The sequence below is a fragment of the Cutaneotrichosporon cavernicola genome (genome assembly GCF_030864355.1).
Source record: "Cutaneotrichosporon cavernicola HIS019 DNA, chromosome: 3".
NCBI lineage: Eukaryota > Fungi > Basidiomycota > Tremellomycetes > Trichosporonales > Trichosporonaceae > Cutaneotrichosporon > Cutaneotrichosporon cavernicola.
Genome location: NC_083395.1, coordinates 2,792,101 through 2,813,052, shown reverse-complemented (window position 1 = coordinate 2,813,052; position 20,952 = coordinate 2,792,101). Strand labels below are relative to the sequence as shown.

The window sequence follows — 20,952 nt, the reverse complement described above, 5'->3', positions numbered from 1 at the left end:
TAATGTGGCATACCGTATGGGTGGAGATGGACTCGTTACTCGGTTACGTTTCAACCAACTATTCTAAGCCATCTTAGTCTCAGCCCCCATCACCCCCCTCCCTGGATGGGCCAACCTTGGCACAAAGCGTGGAACATGGGTTAGGCACAGATTAACCCCCGCCAGCCCCACCCTGAACTCGTTAGTAATTGGTTCTCTTTATTCTCATCCTAATCAAGTAAATAGAACACAATCTCATTCCTTCGCCTCGCTTATTACGGTTGGTTGGTTGGATGTCAACATTGAACAATCTTGGTTCCTCAAATCGTACAACAAACTTGCGACAATGCCTTTCAATGTCTATCTTCCACCTTTTACACTCACCCCAATCACATCTCTCCAAAGATTCAAAGGCGTCGAGCTGTACCCAATCCTTCCGCCCTCTCAACTAGTCGCGCCAACCGACGAGCCACTCCACACCGATTCTTGGCCCACGTCATCTCGCTTCACCATTTCCCCACCCGTCAGGTCCCCGACCCCGCCCTCCCCACCCTTTCCACCATCCGCCTCCAACAGACGCAGATCCAAACGTCTCCGTACCTCGGGTAGGCATTCTATTCAACAGAGCTGACAGCAGCTGCAGCGTACCCTTCACAACCCAGCGAGAGCCACAGTCACCTCTCGTCGCTCGACTCACTCTCGATCTCGGCCTCGCGTCCCTCCCAGTCAATCGCGAACATTCCAACATGGACAATCCCGCTCCCCAAGCTAGTCTCTCTTCACGACCTGCTGGCGCGCCGACCAACGCGTGATCGGCCGCGCGTCAGTGTCCTTTGCGGGGTTATGAACATTGACGCACCCGTTTCCCGGCAGCGACGGCGGGTTGGACCAGGAGGGCGCATGGGCGTCATGTGGATCGCCAGCTGGAACGTGCTCGCACCCGGACAAGGGGAGCCGGTCGCGGCCAAGGTCAAACTGTGGGACGAGTGCGCGCGCGAATGGGGCGGCATCGTGCGCAAGGGCGACGTGATACTTCTCGAGGGTGAGCTAGCATTACTTTTAGCGAGCTGACCGCAGATGTGGAGTTTGTCGCCGAGGCCTTTGGGCCGCATCGAGAGGGTCCACAGTTGGTCCTCTCGCCCCACAACGGACGGTTACCATCCAAACCAGTCATCCTGTTCCGCACACTCCCCCGATACGTAGCAACGCGCGCAGATTACGTCTTCCGCGCTGGCCCGCGTGGCGCGGTGTCAAGCGGTGAGCGAGGCAAGATTAATGCCGAGGACCAGGCACTGCGCCCCGGCCTCCGTCTCGCACGCAGCGATCGCGGCGTACAGGCCGTCGCTGAGATGGCCAGGTGGTGTGCCGACTGGGTGGGCGGGGAAGGTCCTTGAGTGTGCGTTCTCGAGTGCATTTTCTACTTGTTGTACTGAATAGACTGTACTGTGTATGGTCTGGCATGTCTTGCGAGTAGTGCTGACACCACAATGTGTAATTTCGGCTCTGGTGGCTTCATGTCTTTCAGTAACTTATTGATCCTTCTTCGTAACCCCAAGTCACGACCTCCTTCCCTCTAACTCTGGGACTACCTTCCTTCCAGCTTCCAATCACGCACTTCTTCATCTCTTTAATCCCCTTGTATCTCCAACTTGTCTCTCCATATTGCTCACTAGACTGTTCATCAATCCATCGCCTGCTCAAACCTCCATCACCTAGAGGCTGCTAACCAGGTGAGTCGCGTGCGTCCCGAGCGCCCACTGGCGCATGAGGACGCCAGCAATGGCCGTCTCCGGTGGGCACTTGGTAAAGTTCTCAAATTTGTCCATGGGGCGGGGGTCGATGAAAGCGGGCGCATTGACGTCGCGATCATCCTGCGCCTTGTCGAGCTGGTTGTAGTCGTTCTTGGTAAACTTGGAGCCCATCTTGGAGGTGGCGACGCGCGCGACAACCGAGCGAGGGAAAAACTGGGCGTCCTCGAGCTCGTTGTCGAGGTCGAGGCTGGTGTGAGCGCATTCAGGGGTGAGGCGACGCGCGGAGCACAATTGCGCGTGAACTCACCGAACACTCTGCCCACCGGCAGCACGCCCAAAGCACCCGACCATGAGGTTGGCCGGGTACGGCCAAGGCTGGGATGAGCCACTGTGCATTAGCCTTCCTTTTCTTCTGTTCCTCCGCCTTCCTGCTGCGGAACTCACTATCGCACAGGGCCGACTACAATACCGGCCTCCTCGAGCACCTCGCGCCGCACCGCCTCCTCAAAGCTCTCGCCCGGCTCGATAAACCCAGCAAGACACGAGTACATGCCCTTGGGCCAGCTCTTGTTCCGGCCCAGCAGCATGCGGTCGCCTGTCTCATCAAGGATGCCCATGATGATGACCGGGTCCGTGCGTGGGTGCGCAAAGTTGTGCAGCCCGGTGTTGCTGAAGCACAACTTGCGCTCCTCAGGCGTCCCGCGGGCGGTGACGCACGAGCGCTTCCATCCGCCCCAGAGGGAGTAAGTGTGCCGCCCACATGCGGGACAGTGGCGGTTGCGCGCGTTCCAGTCGACGATTGGGCGTGCGGCCGCGAACAGGCCAGCGTGCCAAGCATCCATGAGCGACGCGCTCATGCGCGCGTCGGCCCACTCCGAGTCGGCGGGAGCCTCGAAGCGCCCCTGCCTCGCTAGGTCCTCGGCATCCCCCTTCACAGCGTACAGACCAGTTCCGGCCGGCGTGGCGTCAATCGCAAAGTACGGCGTGCCGTGCGGGATGTTGAGGTCCTCGCCCGGTGGGCATCCGCGCTCATCGACGCCGACGAAGACTAGGATGCACCCGGCGCGGCGCGACTCCTCCGCCTTCTCGTTCGGAGCATTAGGAGACGGAGCAAGGAAGCCCTCGCCGACCAGGGGCTTGACGGCGGCCAGGTCGACGAAGTAGGGCGACGAGATCTTGCCCTTGTGCACCAGCGGCTTGCCCTCGTTGAACACCAGGAACTTGGCTCGCTCGAGGTGCGCGTTCAGCACATCTGCCTTGGGGCGCTGGAACGAGAGGCGGTTGAGCGGCGGCGCGCCCGCGTAGAAGCTTAGTCAGTGGTGCGGGGGCTGGGCTCACTTGACAAAGGTGTCGTTGGCGTGGACGTCCATGGGTACGGCGGTGTGTAGTGGCCAGAAGGTCGAGTAGTGAGCGAGAGGTGTTGATAGACGGAAGAGCTGGCGTGGCAGATGAAAAGTGAGCTGTTGAGTAAGCACTGACATGCAAATCTCTTTACAAGTCCGCACGAGATGTCGGAAGCGAGGCGATGGTGGTCGGTTGACTGCCTGGGCCAGGGTGACTACCAAGGGGTGGTAGGGCTGCCTCGGCCCGGTTACCCGGACATGTCCGTTCCGAAACCCATCAGCATCGGTATGTAAATACCTTGGCGTTTAGGATGTGGATCATTCTTCATTCTCTCGAGGGATGATGGGAACTGGTACAGGACTGTGCAAGACTGGTGGCTCCACTATACAAATACATCACGCCCAGAATCGGCACTTCCACTTATCCTTGTCATTTACAGCCATGACCTTCTCAGGAATCTTGACCTTCTCAGGAATCTTGACCTTCATGTTACTCGCCCCAGTCTCGGCGACGTATTCGCTTTCGATCACCTCGCCCTTCATGATCCAACGCAAGTTTCTGCGTGGTGCAATGAACGGCGGGACAGTGCAGAAAGCATAGGGTGGCCGGTCGGACCGACCAATGAAGAAATGTCCGCCCAGGTTGCAGGCTGAGTAATCGGACTTCAACTTGCTCGGGTTGAGTGGTACTGGCGGGCTCTTTTGATGGTGCCTCTGCTTGTGAGGGCGGAGTATCAATTGCGAGAACGGTGCCATATTGGGCATATCTCTCGTGCCCAATCCGCCCGAACTCACTTCCAATTGAATCGCTTCATTCGTGCGCTTCACGAACGCGCGGAACTCTTCTACGCTCTTTCCACGCCGCCGTGACCGCTGGGGAGGGAGGAGAGGGTTGAGCCATCCCACCTCAGGCCAAGTCGGAAGTGGTGGGGGTGTTGGCGTGCGCCGGATCTCGATGATAGAGACGGGACGAGGGGGAACGAGGAAACGTACAAAATCGGGAAACGGGCGGGGACCAGGAGGGGGAGAGTGGGTTGTGCTGCGGGAGGGTTGAGTAGGTGGGATGGGTTGAGAGGACTGGCTGGGCTGAGGAGACTTGTGGGCGGAATTGGGTAGAGGAGCCAGACCTGAGTAGGCTAGGGGGGCCGGTGGGTGGAGGTTTATGGGTTGGTAAGGTAGGTTGGCGAAGCGGGGGATGCGGAGGATGACTCCTGGCGTCGGATGGATTTCGCTCCGTGAGGTCCGAGGAGGCTCGTTCCCTCGCGCGGTATTGTGGTTGGTGCTGGACTTGGACTCGGTGCTGGGCTCGGGCTCCGCCTCGAGTTGGGGATTGCTTCGTTTGTCCAGCTCGACGCTCTCGCTCTCATGATTACGCCCGCGCCGACGCTTGCGCTGGTCGATCTCGAACCCCTCGCTCTCCTGCTTATCTCGCCGACGCTTACTCCGTATCCTGCTGTCTGCTGGCTCGGTCCTATCGAGCTCGGCGACCCCGCGCTCACTCTTGCCCTGCTCGCGCCGCTGCTCACTCCATATCCCACGAGGCTCGGTATCCTCTCGTACACGCTCACTCCGTGCGGATTCGGTCTCGCGCTCGCGCTCGCGCTTACGGCCCAGCTTCTGGACAGGCTTAGACGACTGAGACTGGCGCGGAGGCAACACGTACTTGACAGGTTTGAGGTTACGGAATGGGTAGCGCAGAGTTTGAGTGTAGTGTAGTGCAGGAGGGGCACTGTGGTTTGGCGGCAAGGATGACGGAGAATGGAGCCAGGCGGCTGACGGTCGGCCTAGTGGAAGAGGGGAGGGCGAGCGGTTGTGGTAGCAGGACATGAAAGGTTAGATATCAAGAAGATGTGAGAAGTCAAAAGATGAGGAAGTGAAGAGGAGATGTTGTGAGAATGATGATGAGTCGAGTGGGGCGTATGTGGTCAGTAGACGTGTGAGGGCGTATGATGGCGAAGTGGATTGTCCAGCTTCGATCTGCGGTCTCAATGTGACATCGACTGTGTTCGGTGTATGATTGATGCGCCACGCTGTACTGTGATACCGACCTGCGGGCGACGGATATGTTTCAATGACATTCTGCTCGTAACACTCGTGGCAGTCTCTCCCACTCACGGCCACCGGCATTGGTTGGCAGCTCGGATATTGGCCGACCAAGCTCAATGGTGGGTTGGCGAGGGCTGCTGGTCCTTGGGCGATGCTGGCAGCCGTCGTTGCCATCGACGTCGCCATCACCGTTAGTAGGAAGCTTATGAGTAACAATGTGCGCATACATACAACCATAAGGCACGGGTTGAGTCCAACCTTATGTCCAGGAAATGCATGTGAGGTCGACCTTGGCCGGCTGGCAGCGCCACAAATACAACCCACCCTGTTGGGCGACTACTCTCCAGTCATTAGCACTGCCGATCAGCACGGAAGGTGAGCGGGCAGTGACGGAGGTTGGCTGAGGTAAGTCGGCAGTCGACGCGCCGATTGGCACGGATGGCCATACGATGAGCACCGGACTGCAGCGTCTGTTAACATGCACCTTGCCAAGTCGGTTGGCAGCAACAGGTGAGGGAGGAGGGTTGGAATTCGGCGGTATCATCTCCGCAGGTGCCCCAACAAAAGTCTCAAGCAAAAGTGGAGGTGTCGGAGCGAGCCGACGTCGGCAAAAAGGTGGGCATTAAACGCCACGTGCAGCAGGCACCTTGACCGTATGGTGGGCCCCTGAACCCCCCTCCCGGCAACTGCCCACCCGACCCCGCCTATTGTCCGGCATCCCAGCCAGCTTACACCTCGATCCTCGCAGAACCAACCCCCGAACTCATCACAATCGACTTTCGACTTGTAGCTTCATCTCTTTCTCAATCACCCACACTCACTATGTCCAAGTCCAACTCGTGCTTCAACGCCCTCGTCGCGCGCGCCGCCCGCACCGTGTCGACGCCTGCCGGCCTCGACGGCGGCCTCCAGTTCATGGCTTACACTGGACCCGTAGCTGCCCAGCTTGTCCTCAAGCTCGCCCAGGCTCGCATTAACCACCCCGTCCTGCAGAAGCTCACTAGCGACACTGGCCGCCTTACCGAGCTCGCCGCCGGCATCGTTCGCGGTGCTGGGAACGTTAGCGAGGCGCGTGTCATCATGCGCGCGTTTGGTGAGTCTTACAACTCCGGTCTGGTCGGGCAGCGTGAAAAGTGGGGGAGGGAGTGTGTTGGCGGGGGCCTTGCCCGCCTGTCGACTAAAGTGTAGACAGAGGCCAGTAACCCGGCGCCAAGATTTCCAGATGGCGGCAGAGCTACTCTGGAAGAGGACTGCTCCCATTCCCGGCCATTGCTTGACCGAGCGCTCACCCCAGGCCTCATCCCCATGCTCGACTGGCTCCTCCGCCTGCACCCCAACCCCGCCAAGGCGCTTGCCAACTTCTTCCTCCGCCCCAGCCTCGCCAACCTCGACCTCAGGAACGAGAAGGTGTTCCAGACTCTCCGCGTCATCCTCCTCTCCATCTTCTACGTTGGCGAGCACTCGGTCTGGCTCGGCACCAGAGGCATCCTCAACCTCACTCCCCAGCAGCTCGGCTTCATGGGCAAGCTTTCGATCCGCTCATGGGCGTGAGTCTAACTGGAGCACTGAAACGGTGGCTCCAAAATCTACGGGCGGACGGGGAATCCACGAGATCCGACTGCACGCACGGACTCGGGTCCCCTTGACCCTCAGAACACGCTGACTCCCAGGATCGACGTCGGCTTGTCGGCAGTCAAGCTCGTCGGCACTTACCGCGGCCTCGTGGCGCGCCAGGCTGCCCTCCAGGCCCAGGGCGAGGTGGGTGAGGAAGAGGGGTATTCGCTGACGGAGAAGAAGGTGGATGCCGAGGAAGCCAAGAAGCTCGCGGCCGAGTTTGCGGCGTGGAAGCGTGCCGCCTGGGTCAACTTGTGCGTATCTAAAAAGGAAAAGCAATAAAAACAAAAATAAAAAAAGCTCACACCAGCGCCTGGATCCCGCTCACAATCCACTGGTCTATTGGCGGCCTCTGGGAGAACCCGCTTATCACGGCCGCGATCGGCTCCGTCGTGTCCGTCGGCAAGCTCAATACGGCCTGGGCGTCGGTTGCGTAAGCCTAAGAGCTTGGACGAGGATAAAGAGCGCGTGAGCGCGCGTAGAGATCAGAAGGAGTTGTGCAGACTGTCCTTTATGGATCGATCCTGAGACTGAGATTCGACGCCGAGGCTGAGGTTGAGACGGGCGGCTTGCTGTTGTAACTGCGGTTTATCATGCAAGGCTTCTTCCACGCTGTCGAGTGATACGGGAGCGCAAGTTGGGAACGGCTCAACTGTTTCTGTGAACTGTGATGATCAGCAGGAGACGGACAAGGCCGAGTCTGGGTAACTGGGTAGTGGCGGCACCTGCATCCGGCTTTCGGGCTTTGCCGTTTGTTTGCAACTTGTTTGCGATTGCTCCGGTTAACGATGTGAGCGAGACGTAGATTTGTGCAATTTGTGCAGAGAGGGAAAGATTTAGAGTATTTCGTGGCTGGCGCCATGTCCATGTTGTTTAAGCAAGCTTCATTGAGCATGGAGATGAAACAAGGGCATTCCGCAATCTCGTGTGATTCACTGCTCACTGCTTTAATGTCGACCTCTAGCGAATGAAAACGTCTTTGTTTCGCGGCAACTGTTTCGCATTCGACGTCTGCGACATCTGCTCCTCCTACAAAGCCACTGTCTGCTCTTCTGCACCAATTAAGTGAGTATCAAGAGTTGTATGCATGCAATCTTGGCCACCGCTACTATTCAATTGGAGAATTGGTCGAGACTTTGTTAATGAATGATGACGTCGATGATGAGACCGACGTGTGCCTAGAATGGATGAGTATCAACCAGAACGTTCGACCTCGTTTGGACCTGGTGTATAATATCATGAAGTCACTTCTTTCCCACACCTTTCCCACTGATACCTAGTGCTCGTTGACCGAAGCTACATAGGCTAAGACGCCATTCTTTTGCATCACATACACACACAAGACTAAACCGACATGATTGCACGCAGACAACTCGCGCGCACAGCACTCGCAGCGCGACCACGCCCCATCCCAAGCGCCCTTGCCACTCCTCTCGTCCTCCTCCACAACCCCACACCTGTACGAGCATACGCCAACTACCCTCCTGGAGCCTTTGGCGGCGGCTTTCCACCTTATATGGGTGGAGGTGGAGGAGGCATGGGCGGCGGCGGCGGCGGCGGCGCTGGTGGTGGTGGTGGGGGCTACCCACCCTTCGGCGGAAGGCGGTACCCCGGACAGCCACCTCAACAACCACCTCAGCAACAAGGGCCGCAAAAGGGCGAGACGCTCAAGCAGTTCTCAGTCGACCTGACAGAAATGGCCAAGGAAGGCAAGCTCGACCCCATCATTGGGCGTGATGAGGAGATTCGCCGTACGATTCAGATTCTCTCACGCCGCACCAAATCCAACCCGTGCCTCATTGGTCTTCCCGGTGTCGGTAAGACCGCTATCATCGAAGGACTCGCCCAGCGCATCGTTAACAAGGACGTGCCTGAGAGTATGCAGGACAAGCGCGTGCTTGTTCTCGACCTTTCTCTCTTGCTCGCCGGCACGGGCGTGCGAGGCGAGTTCGAGAGCCGCTTCAAGCAGCTCCTCAAGGACATTGACGACGAGGCCGGCAGCGTCATCATCTTCATCGACGAGATTCACACGCTCCTCAATCTCGGCAAGGCCGAGGGATCCATGGACGCCGGCAACATGATCAAGCCTGCGCTCGCTCGTGGGTTGCAACTCATCGGCGCCACCACTCTTGACGAGTACCGCAAGTACATTGAGAAGGACCCGGCGCTTCAGCGCCGTTTCCAGGCCGTCATGATCAAGGAGCCGACTGTTGCCGATACTATTTCCATCCTCCGCGGCCTCAAGAGCCGTTACGAGGCCCACTTTGGTGTGCAGATTGCCGACTCTGCACTCGTTACTGCAGCCGTATACTCGGACCGCTACGTCCCCGACCGCTTCCTTCCCGACAAGGCTATCGACCTCGTCGATGAGGCATGCTCGACCCTCAAGCTCACGCAAGAGTCTCGTCCCCAAGCACTCGAGGACGTTGACCGTCGTATCATGACGCTTGAGATTGAGCGCGAGTCGCTCAAGAACGAGGAGGACGCGTTCTCTATCCAGCGTCGTAACAAGGTCGAGGACGAGCTCAAGGAGAAGAAGGAGAAGCAGACCAAGATGAAGGAGGTGTGGAGCAAGGAGCGTGAGCGCGTCCAAGAGATCAAGGGGATCAAGGAGGAGCTCGAGCACGCCAAGATTGCTCTCGAGAACGCGCAGCGCCATGGCGACTTTGAGGTTGCCTCGCGTCTCCGTTTCTCCGAGATTCCGCGCCTGCAGAAGCGCCTCCCCCAGGCCGTTGCAGAGCTTCAAAAGGAGGATGCAGCCAACCCGGACCTCGCTGTGCGCGACCGCGTCACTAGCGAGGACATTGCCATTGTCGTCGGCAAGGCTACCGGTATCCCCGTCAGCAACCTGCTCAAGGGCGAGCGTGAGCGACTCGTCAACATGGAGGGCCAGCTCAAGAAGCGTGTCGTAGGCCAGGACGAGGTGATCAAGGTCGTCTCGAACGCGATCCGCCTCTCGCGCGCTGGGCTGCAGAGCCCCAACCGACCACTTGCCAGCTTCCTCTTCCTGGGCCCGACAGGTGTGGGAAAGACTGAGCTAACCAAGGCGGTCGCCGAGTTCCTGTTCAACGACGAGCAGAAGGCTCTCATCCAAATCAACATGAGCGAGTTCCACGACAAGCACACCGTGTCTCGCCTGATCGGTGCAACGCCAGGCTTTGTCGGCTACGAGGAGGGTGGTCAGCTCACCGAGGCTGTCCGTCGTCGCCCATACTCGGTTGTGGTGTTTGACGAGATCGAGAAGGCGCACCCCGACGTGGCCAACATCCTCCTCCAGATCCTTGAGGAAGGTGTCCTCACCGACGGTCAGGGCCGCCAGGTCAGCTTCAAGAACACCATCATCGCTCTTACGTCGAACCTCGGCGCCGAGGCGTTGTACGAGCCCGGAGCGAGCGAGCCGGACGGCACAGTCTCCGCGAGCGCGAAGAACGCCGTCCTGCGCGACGTGAACAAGTTCTTCCGCCCCGAGCTCATCAACCGCCTCGACGAGCTCGTCGTCTTTAACAAGCTCCCCCCGTCGACGATCTTGGACATTGTCAACCTCCGCCTTGCAGAGGTTGCAGCCCGCCTCGCCGCCAAGCGCATCACCCTCGACGTAACCGAGCCGGCGCGTGAGTGGCTTGCAAAGAAGGGCTACTCGGACCGATACGGTGCGCGCGCAATCAGCCGCGTTGTGCGCGACAAGATCTCCAACCCCCTCGCCCTCAAGATGCTGAACGGCGAGATCAACGATGGAGAAATCGTCACCGTCCATTTCCACCACGACGCACTCGAGATCACGAGCAAGCCCGACCCCAACCAGGTTCAAGGCAGGAAGGGCAGTGACAGCGACAGCGACAGCAACAGTGTCCTCGAGGAACACGGCGAGCTGCCATAAAAAACCAAACATCTAGGCCGTGCCTGACGGCGTCTTGTATCGCTTGTAACATCACCCAGCGCTTGCGGAGTTGTACCCCGTCATCGCACGGCTCATAAGTAAATTAGAATAGCATCAAATCCAATAAATGCACAGCTCAACATTGCTGAGGCGTGTCCAATGCTCTTGGTGTCAGTTCGCTTCAGTCTTGATCAGCCGCTTCTTCGGTATATTCGGTACCGTTCTGTACTCTGGTGTATCTTTTGAACTGCGTATTCCTCCACTGCTCCACTAGTGGCTGTGACGCAGGGAAGCATAGTCAGTCACGTCACGTGCGTGGAGACCCCGCGGTGACAGCCACCCCCGATAGCACCGGACGTGGCCACTCACCCTCAATGTCAATCTCTATCTCATTGTTTCCTTGTTACTTTCCTCCCATTCCCCCTCCCCTTCGCCGTGGCCACCATGTCAAGCTCCAGCTCTGGCGGTATCCCAGTACCAGCGCCGCAAACCTCTACCTCGCTACCCAACGTTGGTACCAATTCCTCAACCTCACCAACCAAGATTGCCACTAGTCCACCTAAGATTGCCACGAGTCCACCTAAGATTGCCACCTCCCCGCCCAAGGTTGCTACCTCCCCACCCACCCCCCCTTCTACCACTCTACTCCCGTTTCAGCACCTCCCCGTGCGTTCGTCCCCCCTTACCGGCCTTCCACGAATTGAACAACGCCGTGTCTCCAATGGCACTCTCCAAGCGTCTCTGGCATCTAGAGTCCAACCGCGCCCACGCAACCTCGGCCGTGCGCAGCAGCTGCGCGCAGAGGTCGATGGTGTGGTCAAGCGGCGAGTGGGAGCCGTCCTGGGTCGAGGGTGAGTGCTGGGTGGCGGTGGCGTCGACGATATCGATCGAGGTAGCTGACCCTAGGTTTATCCTCAAGACTGGTGCGCGCGAACCGCCAATGTAGCTGATCGTAGACCACTATCCCACGGGCCGCGCGCTTGATCTAGACATTAACATCCAAGGCGCTCCCAACTTCCGTGCTCCTCGCGAGGAAGGGCTGAATGTGTTCGGAGTAGCTCAACCCACAGTCCCCGGCCTCAAGTCTATTCTAACCATCCTCCAATGTCAGCCGCCACGGACATCCCCCAGCTCGAGTCGCGCGGGCACGCCTCTGGGGAGACGCCGGAGCTCTGCCACGCCTTGCGAGCAGGGCCACACCATATGGTTCTCAACACGCGAAGAGACACTCGGTGAGTCACCTTCTCTAGTTATCATCCTTCCCTGAGGACGTGCTGACCCCAGTGTACATGTGGGTCCCCACCACCGCGAGAAGCTCACCCCAGCTCTGGACGGCCGTATGTCCTTCGTGATTCTGTAGAGCCTCTCAAGACCCTCGCTCTGTCTGACCGCTCTGACAACATCGAGGACATTGAGCGGCGTTTCAAGATCGACATCCTCGAGGAGTCAAAGCGGTACGGTGGTCTCATCCTCTGCCACGACGAGGTTCATGGTGGCGAGCTCGTGCCCTCGTGGGTCGCTGTCGACGAGCTCAGCATCAAGACGCCACGGGAGATCTTTGACGACATTCGTGGGCGGGGTTGGAAGGTCGATTACTGGCGCATCCCCGTAGCACCTGACCGCCCCATCGAGGTGAGCTGGTCGACATCGTACCTGACCCCAGGACAACTACCTCGACGCCTATGTGTCGCACCTCCGGGACGTCGACCCACTGACCTCCTCACTTGTGTTCAACTGTGGCATGGGTGTGGTGCGAAGTAAGTGGCGGTTTCGGGGGTAGCTGACACCAGCGACGTTTGCAATGTGCGCTGCGCTGCTTGTTCGGCGTGCGCAGTACCTCCGTCGTGGCCTCGACGACCCCTTCCCAGTGACCAACGGATCAGGTTTCGCCACAGTGAGCCGAACGAAATCTCACGATAAGCTGACACCAGCCGGCTTCCGTACCGGGAACTGCAACCCCCCATTCCTTGAATTCCCTGGCGCTTGGCGCATCACTGGGCGCGCCGCAAGCAGCCCAGATCCTGCAGCAGGTTTCCCTGCAGCAGTACCTCAACACCAGTCTTCTCAAGGTCACGCGCATGCTCGACGAGAGTAAGTCACGCACAGCGCTGCAGTGCTGACACTCAGACCTTCCTTCTCGCCGCTCCACTGCCGCCATTGACCTTCTCGCCACCCACCCCAAGCTTCTCGACAACCTCCGAAGCGCGCACATGGGCAACTACCAGATCGTCCTCTCGCTCCTGTCCAGTCTCGACCACGGCCGGGAGCTGAAGCGCCTGGTTGACATGATCATCGACGACTGCGATTCGGTCGTCAACCTCCGCGAGAATGCCATCGAGTACCGTATCAAATACAGCTTGGTCTCACGCGATGATCCCAACGGCTCGTGGTACCTCGACAAGGCTGTTCGCTCCGTGAGTTCACTGCCACTACTCGTCTGACCCCAGCTCGAGCAGTACTTCGACCTCATTGTCTTCGCTGCCTACACAGAGAGCGACCAGGGAATGCTCAGCGGGGTGACGTTCTCAGCCTGGCTCAAGAGCCGACCGGAGATCTGGAAGTGAGCTACCAAGATTACTGCCGCAGCTGACATTCAGCCAGATCAAGGTGCTTCGTCGCCGCTGGGGCGATCGCCTCTTCGCGTTCGCGCCAGCCAACGACCTCAGTGTCGTGTCGAGATCTCTTGGCCTTGGAGACCGGCGCCTCACCCACAGGGGCCCGACCGAGGTCGAGGGCGGCAAGGTCCTGGGAGACGAGTGGGCCGAGCACGTCGTCAAGAACCGCAGCGGTATCATGCTGCGCGCATCGTGGGTGTTGTGTTGGTACAGTTGCTAACACTTCCAGGACTCTTCTCAAGCGCGACCTGTGGGTCACAGACACCGCTTCGACGACAGAGGGTGTCCGCGGAGCCATCGGCTTCCGCCAGGTCGCCAACGAAAGTGTATACACGACCGGACAGCCGACGCAGGAGGCGATCACGACGATCCTCAATATCGTCAAGAAGCGCTCGCCGGACATTTCGAAGGTCGTGTGGATCTGCCTGCGCGAGGAGCCGCTGGTGATGATCAATGGTGAGCTGCGCTGGCCTTTGCTGAAGCTGACCACAGGGGCTCCGTACTGCCTGCGCAGAGACACGACTGCGCTCCGCAACATGCGTGACTACCACGGCGTCTCAGCCACTCGACTGGAGGTTCTCGAAGAGCGCCTCAAGAGTGACGTCGAGGCTGAGCTTAACATGTTCGGCCACACTCTGCTCCTACACACCGAGGCTTCAGACGGCAAGGTCGTGCCACTGTGGGAGAATGTCAACCCCGAGGACGTTGACTCGATCCGTCAGGTTATGGACGATGTGGCGCTCCGCGAGGTGGACGTCAACCTCGTGTTCGAGCGCATCCCCATCACTTCCGAATCGTCACCTGACGTGAGATCTCGATTTGACGTAAACTGACACCAGTTCCACGACGTCACGGACCTCCTCGATATATGCACACGCATTGACATGGATAAGACTGCCATCATCCTCAATGACCAGCTTGGCCGTGGACGCAGTTCAAACACGGCTGCGGTCGTCCTCCTAATCCAGCGCTGGCTGAAGCGCAACCAGGACGGCCACCCGCCGTCAACACCCGCATCTCGTCGCAACGCGTCGCGTAACCGGCTCGCATTCACGCCGTCGTCCAATACAAGCTGGCAGATCATTAACAGTGTCCTACGTGTCATCCGTAACGGCCTCGAGGTCAAGCGCATTGTCGACGACGCGATTGACCGCACGTCCGCAACGTTCAACCTCCGGGACGCGATCGAAGACTACCGCGATTTGGCCGAGGAGGCCAAGACTCCCGTGGACCGCAGCCGTGCTATCGAGAGAGGTGAGCTCTGGTATTTGTACGCGAGCTGACACCAGGCATGCACAGCCTCCTGCGGTACTTCCACCTGATCGTCTTCCAGGCGTACCTGGACGACACGGACCTCGACGACGAGAACAAGTACACCTTCGAGTCGTTCGTCAAGCACCGACCTGTGTTTAAGACTCTCCAGAACGAGTTGCTGACCGGTGGCCTAAAGAGTCTGACGCCGCTCGAGCGGACTGAGCCAGTGGAGGGAATGGCTGTGAGTTTCTCCACGCTTGATGGACTGACAGGCAGCTTGAGGATGAGGTGTCTCACGTCGTAGCGAATCGCACGGGTGCTATCCTTTCTGCCCAGACTGTGAGCTTCATTCTATTCATGATTCAGCTCACACGAGATCCTCAAGTCCGACTTCTTCACCGGGCTGCAGAAGCAGAGCCTTCCAGAGTACGTTAAGGAGTTGACATTTTCTCACACCCAGGCGCGTTGACGGTGCTGCGAACTACCGCAAGGTCCCGCTGCTCCTGGATCCGAAGCTCAACGAGGAGGCCGGCGACAAGGAGGAGTATGTGTACGGTACTGGGTACGTATTGTTGTTTGTCAGCACTGATGGCGAAGTATGCCGAGCTCCATCGGTCTGCGCAATGCGCTGTTCAAGATGGGCGCTGGGCCCGATGGTAACCGCAAGATTGTCTGGACTTCTTTGCGAGAGGTAAGCTGGTCTGCGACGTTGCAGCTGACAGCAGGAGCCCGTCCTCTACGTCAACGGACGTCCACATGTCCTGCGCCTGGTTGACAAGCCACTTACCAACGTCGAGTACGCGTAGGCGATGGAGTCGTGCTGATCCCAGAACCACTGGCGTCACGGCTGGCGTTGTTGAGCGCATGGAGAAGCAGCTCAAGGCCGACGTCATCAAGGAGATCCGTGAGGGCAACGGCAAGCTCCTGCTGCACGACGAGGTTGAGACCAAGCCGGGCATGTATGAGGTTGTGCCAGTGTGGGAGACGGTCGAGGAGAAGAACGTCATAACCCCGCTCGAGTTATACCGGCAGGTACAGGATGAAGGCTACCACGTCGACTATATGCGGATTGCCATCGTACGCCGCTATTCCAGTTAACGCTCGCAGCTGACATCAGACGGACGAGCAGGCGCCTCTTCCCGCGGCTCTGCAGGTGATCGTCACGCGTGTGATGATGGGCGTCCGTGAGGACGACGACTTTGTGTAAGCCAATGCGTCTGGAACACTCAGCTAACACCAGTTTCAACTGCCAGATGGGCCGCGGGCGGACCACGACGGGCATGATCGCAGCGTCACTCATTGCGACGATCGCGCGCGAGGAAACTTCAGCCGAGGTGTACGAGAGCGACGGGGAGAGCGAGGACCGGGAGAGCGAGGACGACGAGGTCGACCTCGACGAGGCGGCGCAGTACCTCAACGGTGTGCTACGGCTAGAGACATGCAGCTGACCACAGGCGAGTACAAGACAATCCTGCAGCTCGTCACCGTCCTTCGCCACGGCAAGGAGGGCAAGCATCTGACGGACCGTGCAATCAACGCCATGGACGGCGTCCAGAATCTGCGCAAGGCGGTGTATGAGTGAGTTGTACAGTTCTCCCAGGCAGCTCACACTAGCTTCAAGCTCAAGGTTGCGGCCGCCGAGCCCGGCACGCCCAAGTATAACGCGCTCTTGCACCAGGGCGTCAACTACTTGTACCGATGTGAGTGTCAGCTACAAGTACGTAACCTCGGTCGAGCTGATGACAGACGGCACACTTATCGTGCTCTCTAACTTCCTGCTCGAGTGCAAGGAGCAGGGTATTGCATTTGACAAGGCCAACTTCCCCGAATGGCTGCAGAAGCACCGCGAGATCCGCAACGTCCTCAGCCGCAAGAAGCTAGACTAGTGGGCCACGGTGGGGCCGAGAAGAGGAGAGTTGCGAACGAGTGGAAGAAGAGGAGTAGAGATTTGGAAGATATAGCTTGACATCATCTGTATTTGTATCGCCAGACCAGATGCTTCGCTTCGTACGGTATTCATACAGGGCAACTACTGTAGTATCAGGTCTCACTGTGTCTTGTCGGTCGGCTTGGGTGTGGCTTGTCCACCCCAGGGCACCCACGACGAGCTCGACGTGCGCCTGTTGGCATCCAAACGGATGTCAGCGCCGACGACATCCTCGCGCCTAATCTCGGTGAACGACGCGCCGAGGTTGGACGCCCCGCTAAGCGAACCGTCCGACGACGTGCGTGACGCGTCGAGGGTCCGCGCACGCGCGCCCCCACCCTGGACCCGGGTCGAGCCGTACACGTCCTCGGAAGCGTACTGGAACGCGCGCGACCCCGCGAGCTGCGATGGAGGCTGGGGAACAGGTGGCGAAGCCTCATGGACGTCAAACTTGGGCGGCACAGGGGGCGGGGGCACGTCGAACCCTCTAGCAGCCGTTGCCTGCGCGCCACCAGCCGCGGCGGATACAGCAGCAAGTGCAGAAGGGAGGTATCGGCTCGCGAGGCCCTGGATCATACCCGCGGCATGCTGCATTCCGGCGCTGGCCGGATCAGCGAGCGTCGGCGGCTGGGGCATAGTAGATGGTCCAGAGGGGCCGCCCGAGAACGAGCCGGGCCTCATGCCGAGCTGCTGCTGCCCCGCCTGGCTGAGGTAGTCTGCCTGCTGTGGCGTGAGCTGGGGTCAGCGTTACCTGAAGAAACACTTACGCCGAGCATGGCGCGGACGCGCTCATAGACCCATCCAACTCCGCCGCGAGCATGTGCGCCTGCCTGTCCGCGAATACTACCGATGAACTCGTCGATCATGGGTTCGTGCTCGGCAAACAGCGGGGCCAGGAACGCGTTGTACATGTACGGCGTGCCGGTCGAGCTGATGGCGAGGTAGAGGAAGACGGCAGTTTTGATGAGCGTGTAGAACGGCAGCCTGGGGTGAGCGGAGGGTGATGGTGGAGTGATCGTCAATTGGCCTGCGCCTGCGCCCGATCGGCACTGCTGGCAGCGGTCAACACTCACCAGCTTAGGATCCATCCTACTGCACCCTCGAGGGCTGTCCATGCGCCCACGAGCGCCCAGTATTGGAGCCAGCGTTCCAGTTCGGCGTCGCCTGCTATAGCGCCACCCTGTCGCCGCGCAAGGGCTTTGTAGCTGCAATAGGCGGGATACAGGAACTCTCCTGTCACGCTGGGGTCAGGTTACTGGCTGCGAGGAGAGGAGGGAGGCAAGGTGAACATGTGAGTGGTGGGGGGGATTGAGTGCCGGAATGGGTAGGGGGAAGACGAGGACACTAGCATGTTCAGAGTACTTACTTGATCAAGCTTGTCAAGAGGAGGGGCATGTTGAGTAATAGAGTAATAGAGTATTAGAGCGATGGAGAGGAGAGGAGAGGAGAGAAGAGGAGAGAAGAGGAGAGATGAGATGAGATGAGATGAGACGCGTGGCTGGTTGTGAGTGATGAGCGGTGTGTTACAGTAGATTCCCGCAGTCATCAGCGGTTGCTACCTTGGCAACAAACTCAAGTGACGAACGAGTGGCAACGGAACCAGAAACACGTGGCCCTTCACTGCCTTTGCGGTTCCATGCAATCAATCCAGTGGCGTTTGAGTCCTTCCGGATGTAGAAGGTAATAGGTATTAGGGAGGCCCGGCGGGAATAGGAGGCGGGCACGGGGGTGCAGGGGATACAACACCTTCTGTCTCATGTCTCATGATGCCCGTCTGGCACCCCGCGCCATAAACAATCGCACCATAAGTCAGGCGCGCACTTGATGCTGGATGTACATTATCTGAGCCGCTCTGACGCCTTGACCAACCGGCTGCAACTGCCAACACATATCTACACTGACTCCACACCTCACGACTCTAGGCAAGATCTGCCTGCTTGGTCTACTTGACGGCCTCTGACGCTCGGGCACCCAACGTTATCGTCGGTTGGGCGCAGGGTCACGCGCCAGGCTTGGTCACCGTTGCTGCAGTATGGTTGCACGCTGGTGCATACTGTAGACGATGCGCTGTAGTCCTGTATCCCGGAAGTCTAGAAACATAGAGGTGACGGTAGCTCTGAAATGGGCAATCGGCCAGCTACAAGACGATGCACTTTCGGTGCTTCCTCTTTGGCTGGGTGGGTGCGGAGGGGGGCGCAGCGGCCTCGGGTCCGCGCTTGGCAATCTTGATGCTGCGGACGAGCTGCTTGAACGCGGCTTCGACGTTCTGATTGAGACGTGCTGATGTCTCGAAAAAGTCGCAGCCGAGCTGGGTGGCTAGGGCGCGCCCCTCCTCCAGAGATACTTCGCGGTCGTTGCCCTGGTCGCGCTTGTTGCCGACAATGACAATGGGCGTGCGCACGCGCTGTCGCGGCGATGGCCGCCCGTACACGTTGTCTGTTGCGCTCAAACTCGCCTCGTCCTTGACAAGCATGACGCGTTCGACAATCTTCTCGACCCGGTCGAATGTGCTGCGTGCAGCAATGCTGTAGACTACCAGGAAGCCTTCTCCGTCACGGATCCACTGATCCCGTAGCGCCGTGTACTCCTCTGGGTGTTAGCACGTGCAGGAAAGATAAGTGGGCTTGGGGGAACGGGAGCGCAACGCCCAGTACGCGCGCTGGCTTGCGACGCCAGATTCAGACCCAGATCCAGATCCAAAACCCAACCCCCCACTCACCCTGTCCAGCCGTGTCGAGCACCTCTAACAAGCACGGCTGGTCGTCGACGACCCATTGTTTGCGGTAGCAGTCCTCAATCGTTGGGTCGTACGTCTCGACAAATGACGACATGGTGAACTGGGTGTCAGCGCGTGTGTGCGCGGGCATGTGACACGGGGCCACGTACTTGGACTGTGAGCGCGGTTTTGCCCACACCACCGTCGCCAAGGACGGTGATCTTGTACACCATGCGTGAAGATTGTGACTTGGGTGAGTGTGGTTCCGGGGTGTGGAGGGGGGAAGGGAAGAGGAGGAGGGGGAGGTGGAGAGGAGGAGAGGCAGCGCCGGAGAGTCGAGTGACGGGAAGGTAGGTAGGAGGAGGAGGAGGAGGAGGAGGAGGAGGAGGAGAGAAAGGAGGAGGAGGAGCAGGAGGAGGAGGTGGTGGTGGTGGTGCAAGGAGTAGACGGAGCGCGGTGGCTGCAGACCAAGCACGTCAAAAGTTCGCCTTGGTTCTCCACGGCCACCCGCGACGACGTACCATGTCGTCTAGCCCGCCTTATTGCGGGATGGTATATGTGCTGGGTGGCAACTCAAGGTTTATGCCAGCGTGGTGGCGTGGGTGATACGTGGCTCGTGGCTGGTGGTTCGTGTTCGAGGCTCGATTCAAGGCTCAATGCTGGGGCTTGGAGGGAGGCTCAAGGTCGCGTGGAATGCGTGATTGGGTTCGGGCTTTGGTGATGGACAGAGTTCGGAACGGGATGGGATGAGGGTGATGAGATGAGAGTCGTATCAGGTGGGTGGAGCAAAAGGAACGAAGACGGAAGTAGAGGGGAGGGTCGTGGAGAAGGACAATGAGTTGTATGATGATGATGATGAATGGATGAATGAGGAGATGGAAGATGTTTGTAGTGACTAGTAATAGATTGGTGGTAGTTGTGGTAGTGTGTAGAGTAGAGGCTAGACAAGGTAGCTTGGTTCCAGGCTTTGACGCCAAACGTTGGCCCTGGGCTCAAAAGCTCGAAACTTGGTCTACAAGTATTAGGGTTGGCTTGTGCGGCATGAATCAAACAGACGAGGTGAGGCAACTAACTAGGCAATAACGCAACTTGACCCAACAGTCATGTAATCATTCAACGGCATACTCACCCCTAGTCGTCCCACTCTTCTCTCTATTCTTTACATACATCGCACTCTGTCTTTGGCTGTACTCTGGTCTGTTTCAGTAAAGTCATCTGTTGGTAATTTAGGGTGCCCCAGTTCCGTACCTTTGCACCTTGGACATGGAGCATAGACCATAGAGGCGCACCTTATCGCAATCGGCTGTCCCTGATGCCTTCTCACTCCAAGCGTCCAAGAGTGCGTGCCTCTTCCGCGCGCCCTCTCTTCAGTCTTTATGGCAATTCAATTTCAACAGCTCCAGATTACGGCACAACCCTCTCGGTTGTCACCTGCAAGTCTTGCAAGCGAATAGAAGAAAGAGGCAGGTGTCCTGAAACGTCCACCGCACATTGCCCCATCTCCCATCGCGTTTCGTTTTGCATCCTCTGTTGATGCTGACATTGACACGGGTGAGAATATACGTGCCTAAATCCGGAACGTTAACACGAACGCGAGCCACCAACGCGGGTTTAGACTGCTGTGGCGCAGCTGAGTGGCGTTGGGGCGTCGGGGCGCCGGTTGGCGCAATTCATAGTACGGACATGTGGACGGCGTATCGGGATCCAATATCCTTTGGAGTCGTCAGCGATCTGATTCTGCGGGTCACCTTTTGACTGTCACTCCAAAAGAAGTGGCTCACAGCGCCACGGTGTCATGTGCCTGGACAATGTCACGCAGTCTGGCCATAT

General features: G+C 58.6%; 8 protein-coding genes across 8 annotated transcripts; 4 read left to right on the top strand and 4 right to left on the bottom strand.

Moving 5' to 3' along the window:
- Window positions 1-822: 822 nt before the first annotated feature.
- Window positions 823-1,373, top strand: CcaverHIS019_0310630 (uncharacterized protein; the record flags this gene model as incomplete). Its single annotated transcript, XM_060599579.1, has 2 exons — window positions 823-1,021; window positions 1,057-1,373. 2 exons carry the CDS (start codon window positions 823-825, stop codon window positions 1,371-1,373), a joined length of 516 nt encoding a protein of 171 aa, XP_060456258.1.
- A 318-nt stretch (window positions 1,374-1,691) lies between these two features.
- Window positions 1,692-3,100, bottom strand: NPY1 (uncharacterized protein; the record flags this gene model as incomplete). Its single annotated transcript, XM_060599577.1, has 4 exons — window positions 1,692-1,977; window positions 2,038-2,118; window positions 2,175-3,038; window positions 3,069-3,100. The coding sequence occupies 4 exons, from the start codon at window positions 3,098-3,100 to the stop codon at window positions 1,692-1,694; spliced, it is 1,263 nt and encodes a 420-aa protein (XP_060456257.1).
- Window positions 3,101-3,469: 369 nt separating this feature from the next.
- CcaverHIS019_0310610 (uncharacterized protein) lies at window positions 3,470-4,900 on the bottom strand (the record flags this gene model as incomplete). The annotated part of the gene is made up of 1 exon (XM_060599576.1): window positions 3,470-4,900. One exon carries the CDS (start codon window positions 4,898-4,900, stop codon window positions 3,470-3,472), a length of 1,431 nt encoding a protein of 476 aa, XP_060456256.1.
- A 1,041-nt stretch (window positions 4,901-5,941) lies between these two features.
- CcaverHIS019_0310600 (uncharacterized protein) lies at window positions 5,942-7,170 on the top strand (the record flags this gene model as incomplete). Its single annotated transcript, XM_060599575.1, has 5 exons — window positions 5,942-6,212; window positions 6,414-6,666; window positions 6,790-6,877; window positions 6,911-6,987; window positions 7,044-7,170. 5 exons carry the CDS (start codon window positions 5,942-5,944, stop codon window positions 7,168-7,170), a joined length of 816 nt encoding a protein of 271 aa, XP_060456255.1.
- A 917-nt stretch (window positions 7,171-8,087) lies between these two features.
- Window positions 8,088-10,610, top strand: HSP78 (uncharacterized protein; the record flags this gene model as incomplete). Its single annotated transcript, XM_060599574.1, has 1 exon — window positions 8,088-10,610. One exon carries the CDS (start codon window positions 8,088-8,090, stop codon window positions 10,608-10,610), a length of 2,523 nt encoding a protein of 840 aa, XP_060456254.1.
- A 444-nt stretch (window positions 10,611-11,054) lies between these two features.
- CcaverHIS019_0310580 (uncharacterized protein) lies at window positions 11,055-16,365 on the top strand (the record flags this gene model as incomplete). The annotated part of the gene is made up of 26 exons (XM_060599573.1): window positions 11,055-11,461; window positions 11,517-11,533; window positions 11,567-11,842; window positions 11,895-11,901; window positions 11,936-12,242; window positions 12,274-12,367; window positions 12,401-12,504; window positions 12,542-12,701; window positions 12,738-13,024; window positions 13,058-13,170; window positions 13,208-13,417; window positions 13,455-13,681; window positions 13,718-14,031; window positions 14,065-14,479; window positions 14,515-14,720; window positions 14,756-14,818; window positions 14,856-14,905; window positions 14,940-15,041; window positions 15,077-15,170; window positions 15,205-15,275; window positions 15,310-15,556; window positions 15,597-15,682; window positions 15,720-15,898; window positions 15,934-16,057; window positions 16,094-16,179; window positions 16,226-16,365. The coding sequence occupies 26 exons, from the start codon at window positions 11,055-11,057 to the stop codon at window positions 16,363-16,365; spliced, it is 4,386 nt and encodes a 1,461-aa protein (XP_060456253.1).
- Window positions 16,366-16,526: 161 nt separating this feature from the next.
- Window positions 16,527-17,801, bottom strand: CcaverHIS019_0310570 (uncharacterized protein; the record flags this gene model as incomplete). The annotated part of the gene is made up of 4 exons (XM_060599572.1): window positions 16,527-17,129; window positions 17,174-17,390; window positions 17,480-17,647; window positions 17,773-17,801. 4 exons carry the CDS (start codon window positions 17,799-17,801, stop codon window positions 16,527-16,529), a joined length of 1,017 nt encoding a protein of 338 aa, XP_060456252.1.
- Window positions 17,802-18,543: 742 nt separating this feature from the next.
- ras2 (uncharacterized protein) lies at window positions 18,544-19,646 on the bottom strand (the record flags this gene model as incomplete). The annotated part of the gene is made up of 4 exons (XM_060599571.1): window positions 18,544-18,995; window positions 19,126-19,243; window positions 19,293-19,370; window positions 19,644-19,646. 4 exons carry the CDS (start codon window positions 19,644-19,646, stop codon window positions 18,544-18,546), a joined length of 651 nt encoding a protein of 216 aa, XP_060456251.1.
- Between the last annotated feature and the right edge of the window lie 1,306 nt (window positions 19,647-20,952).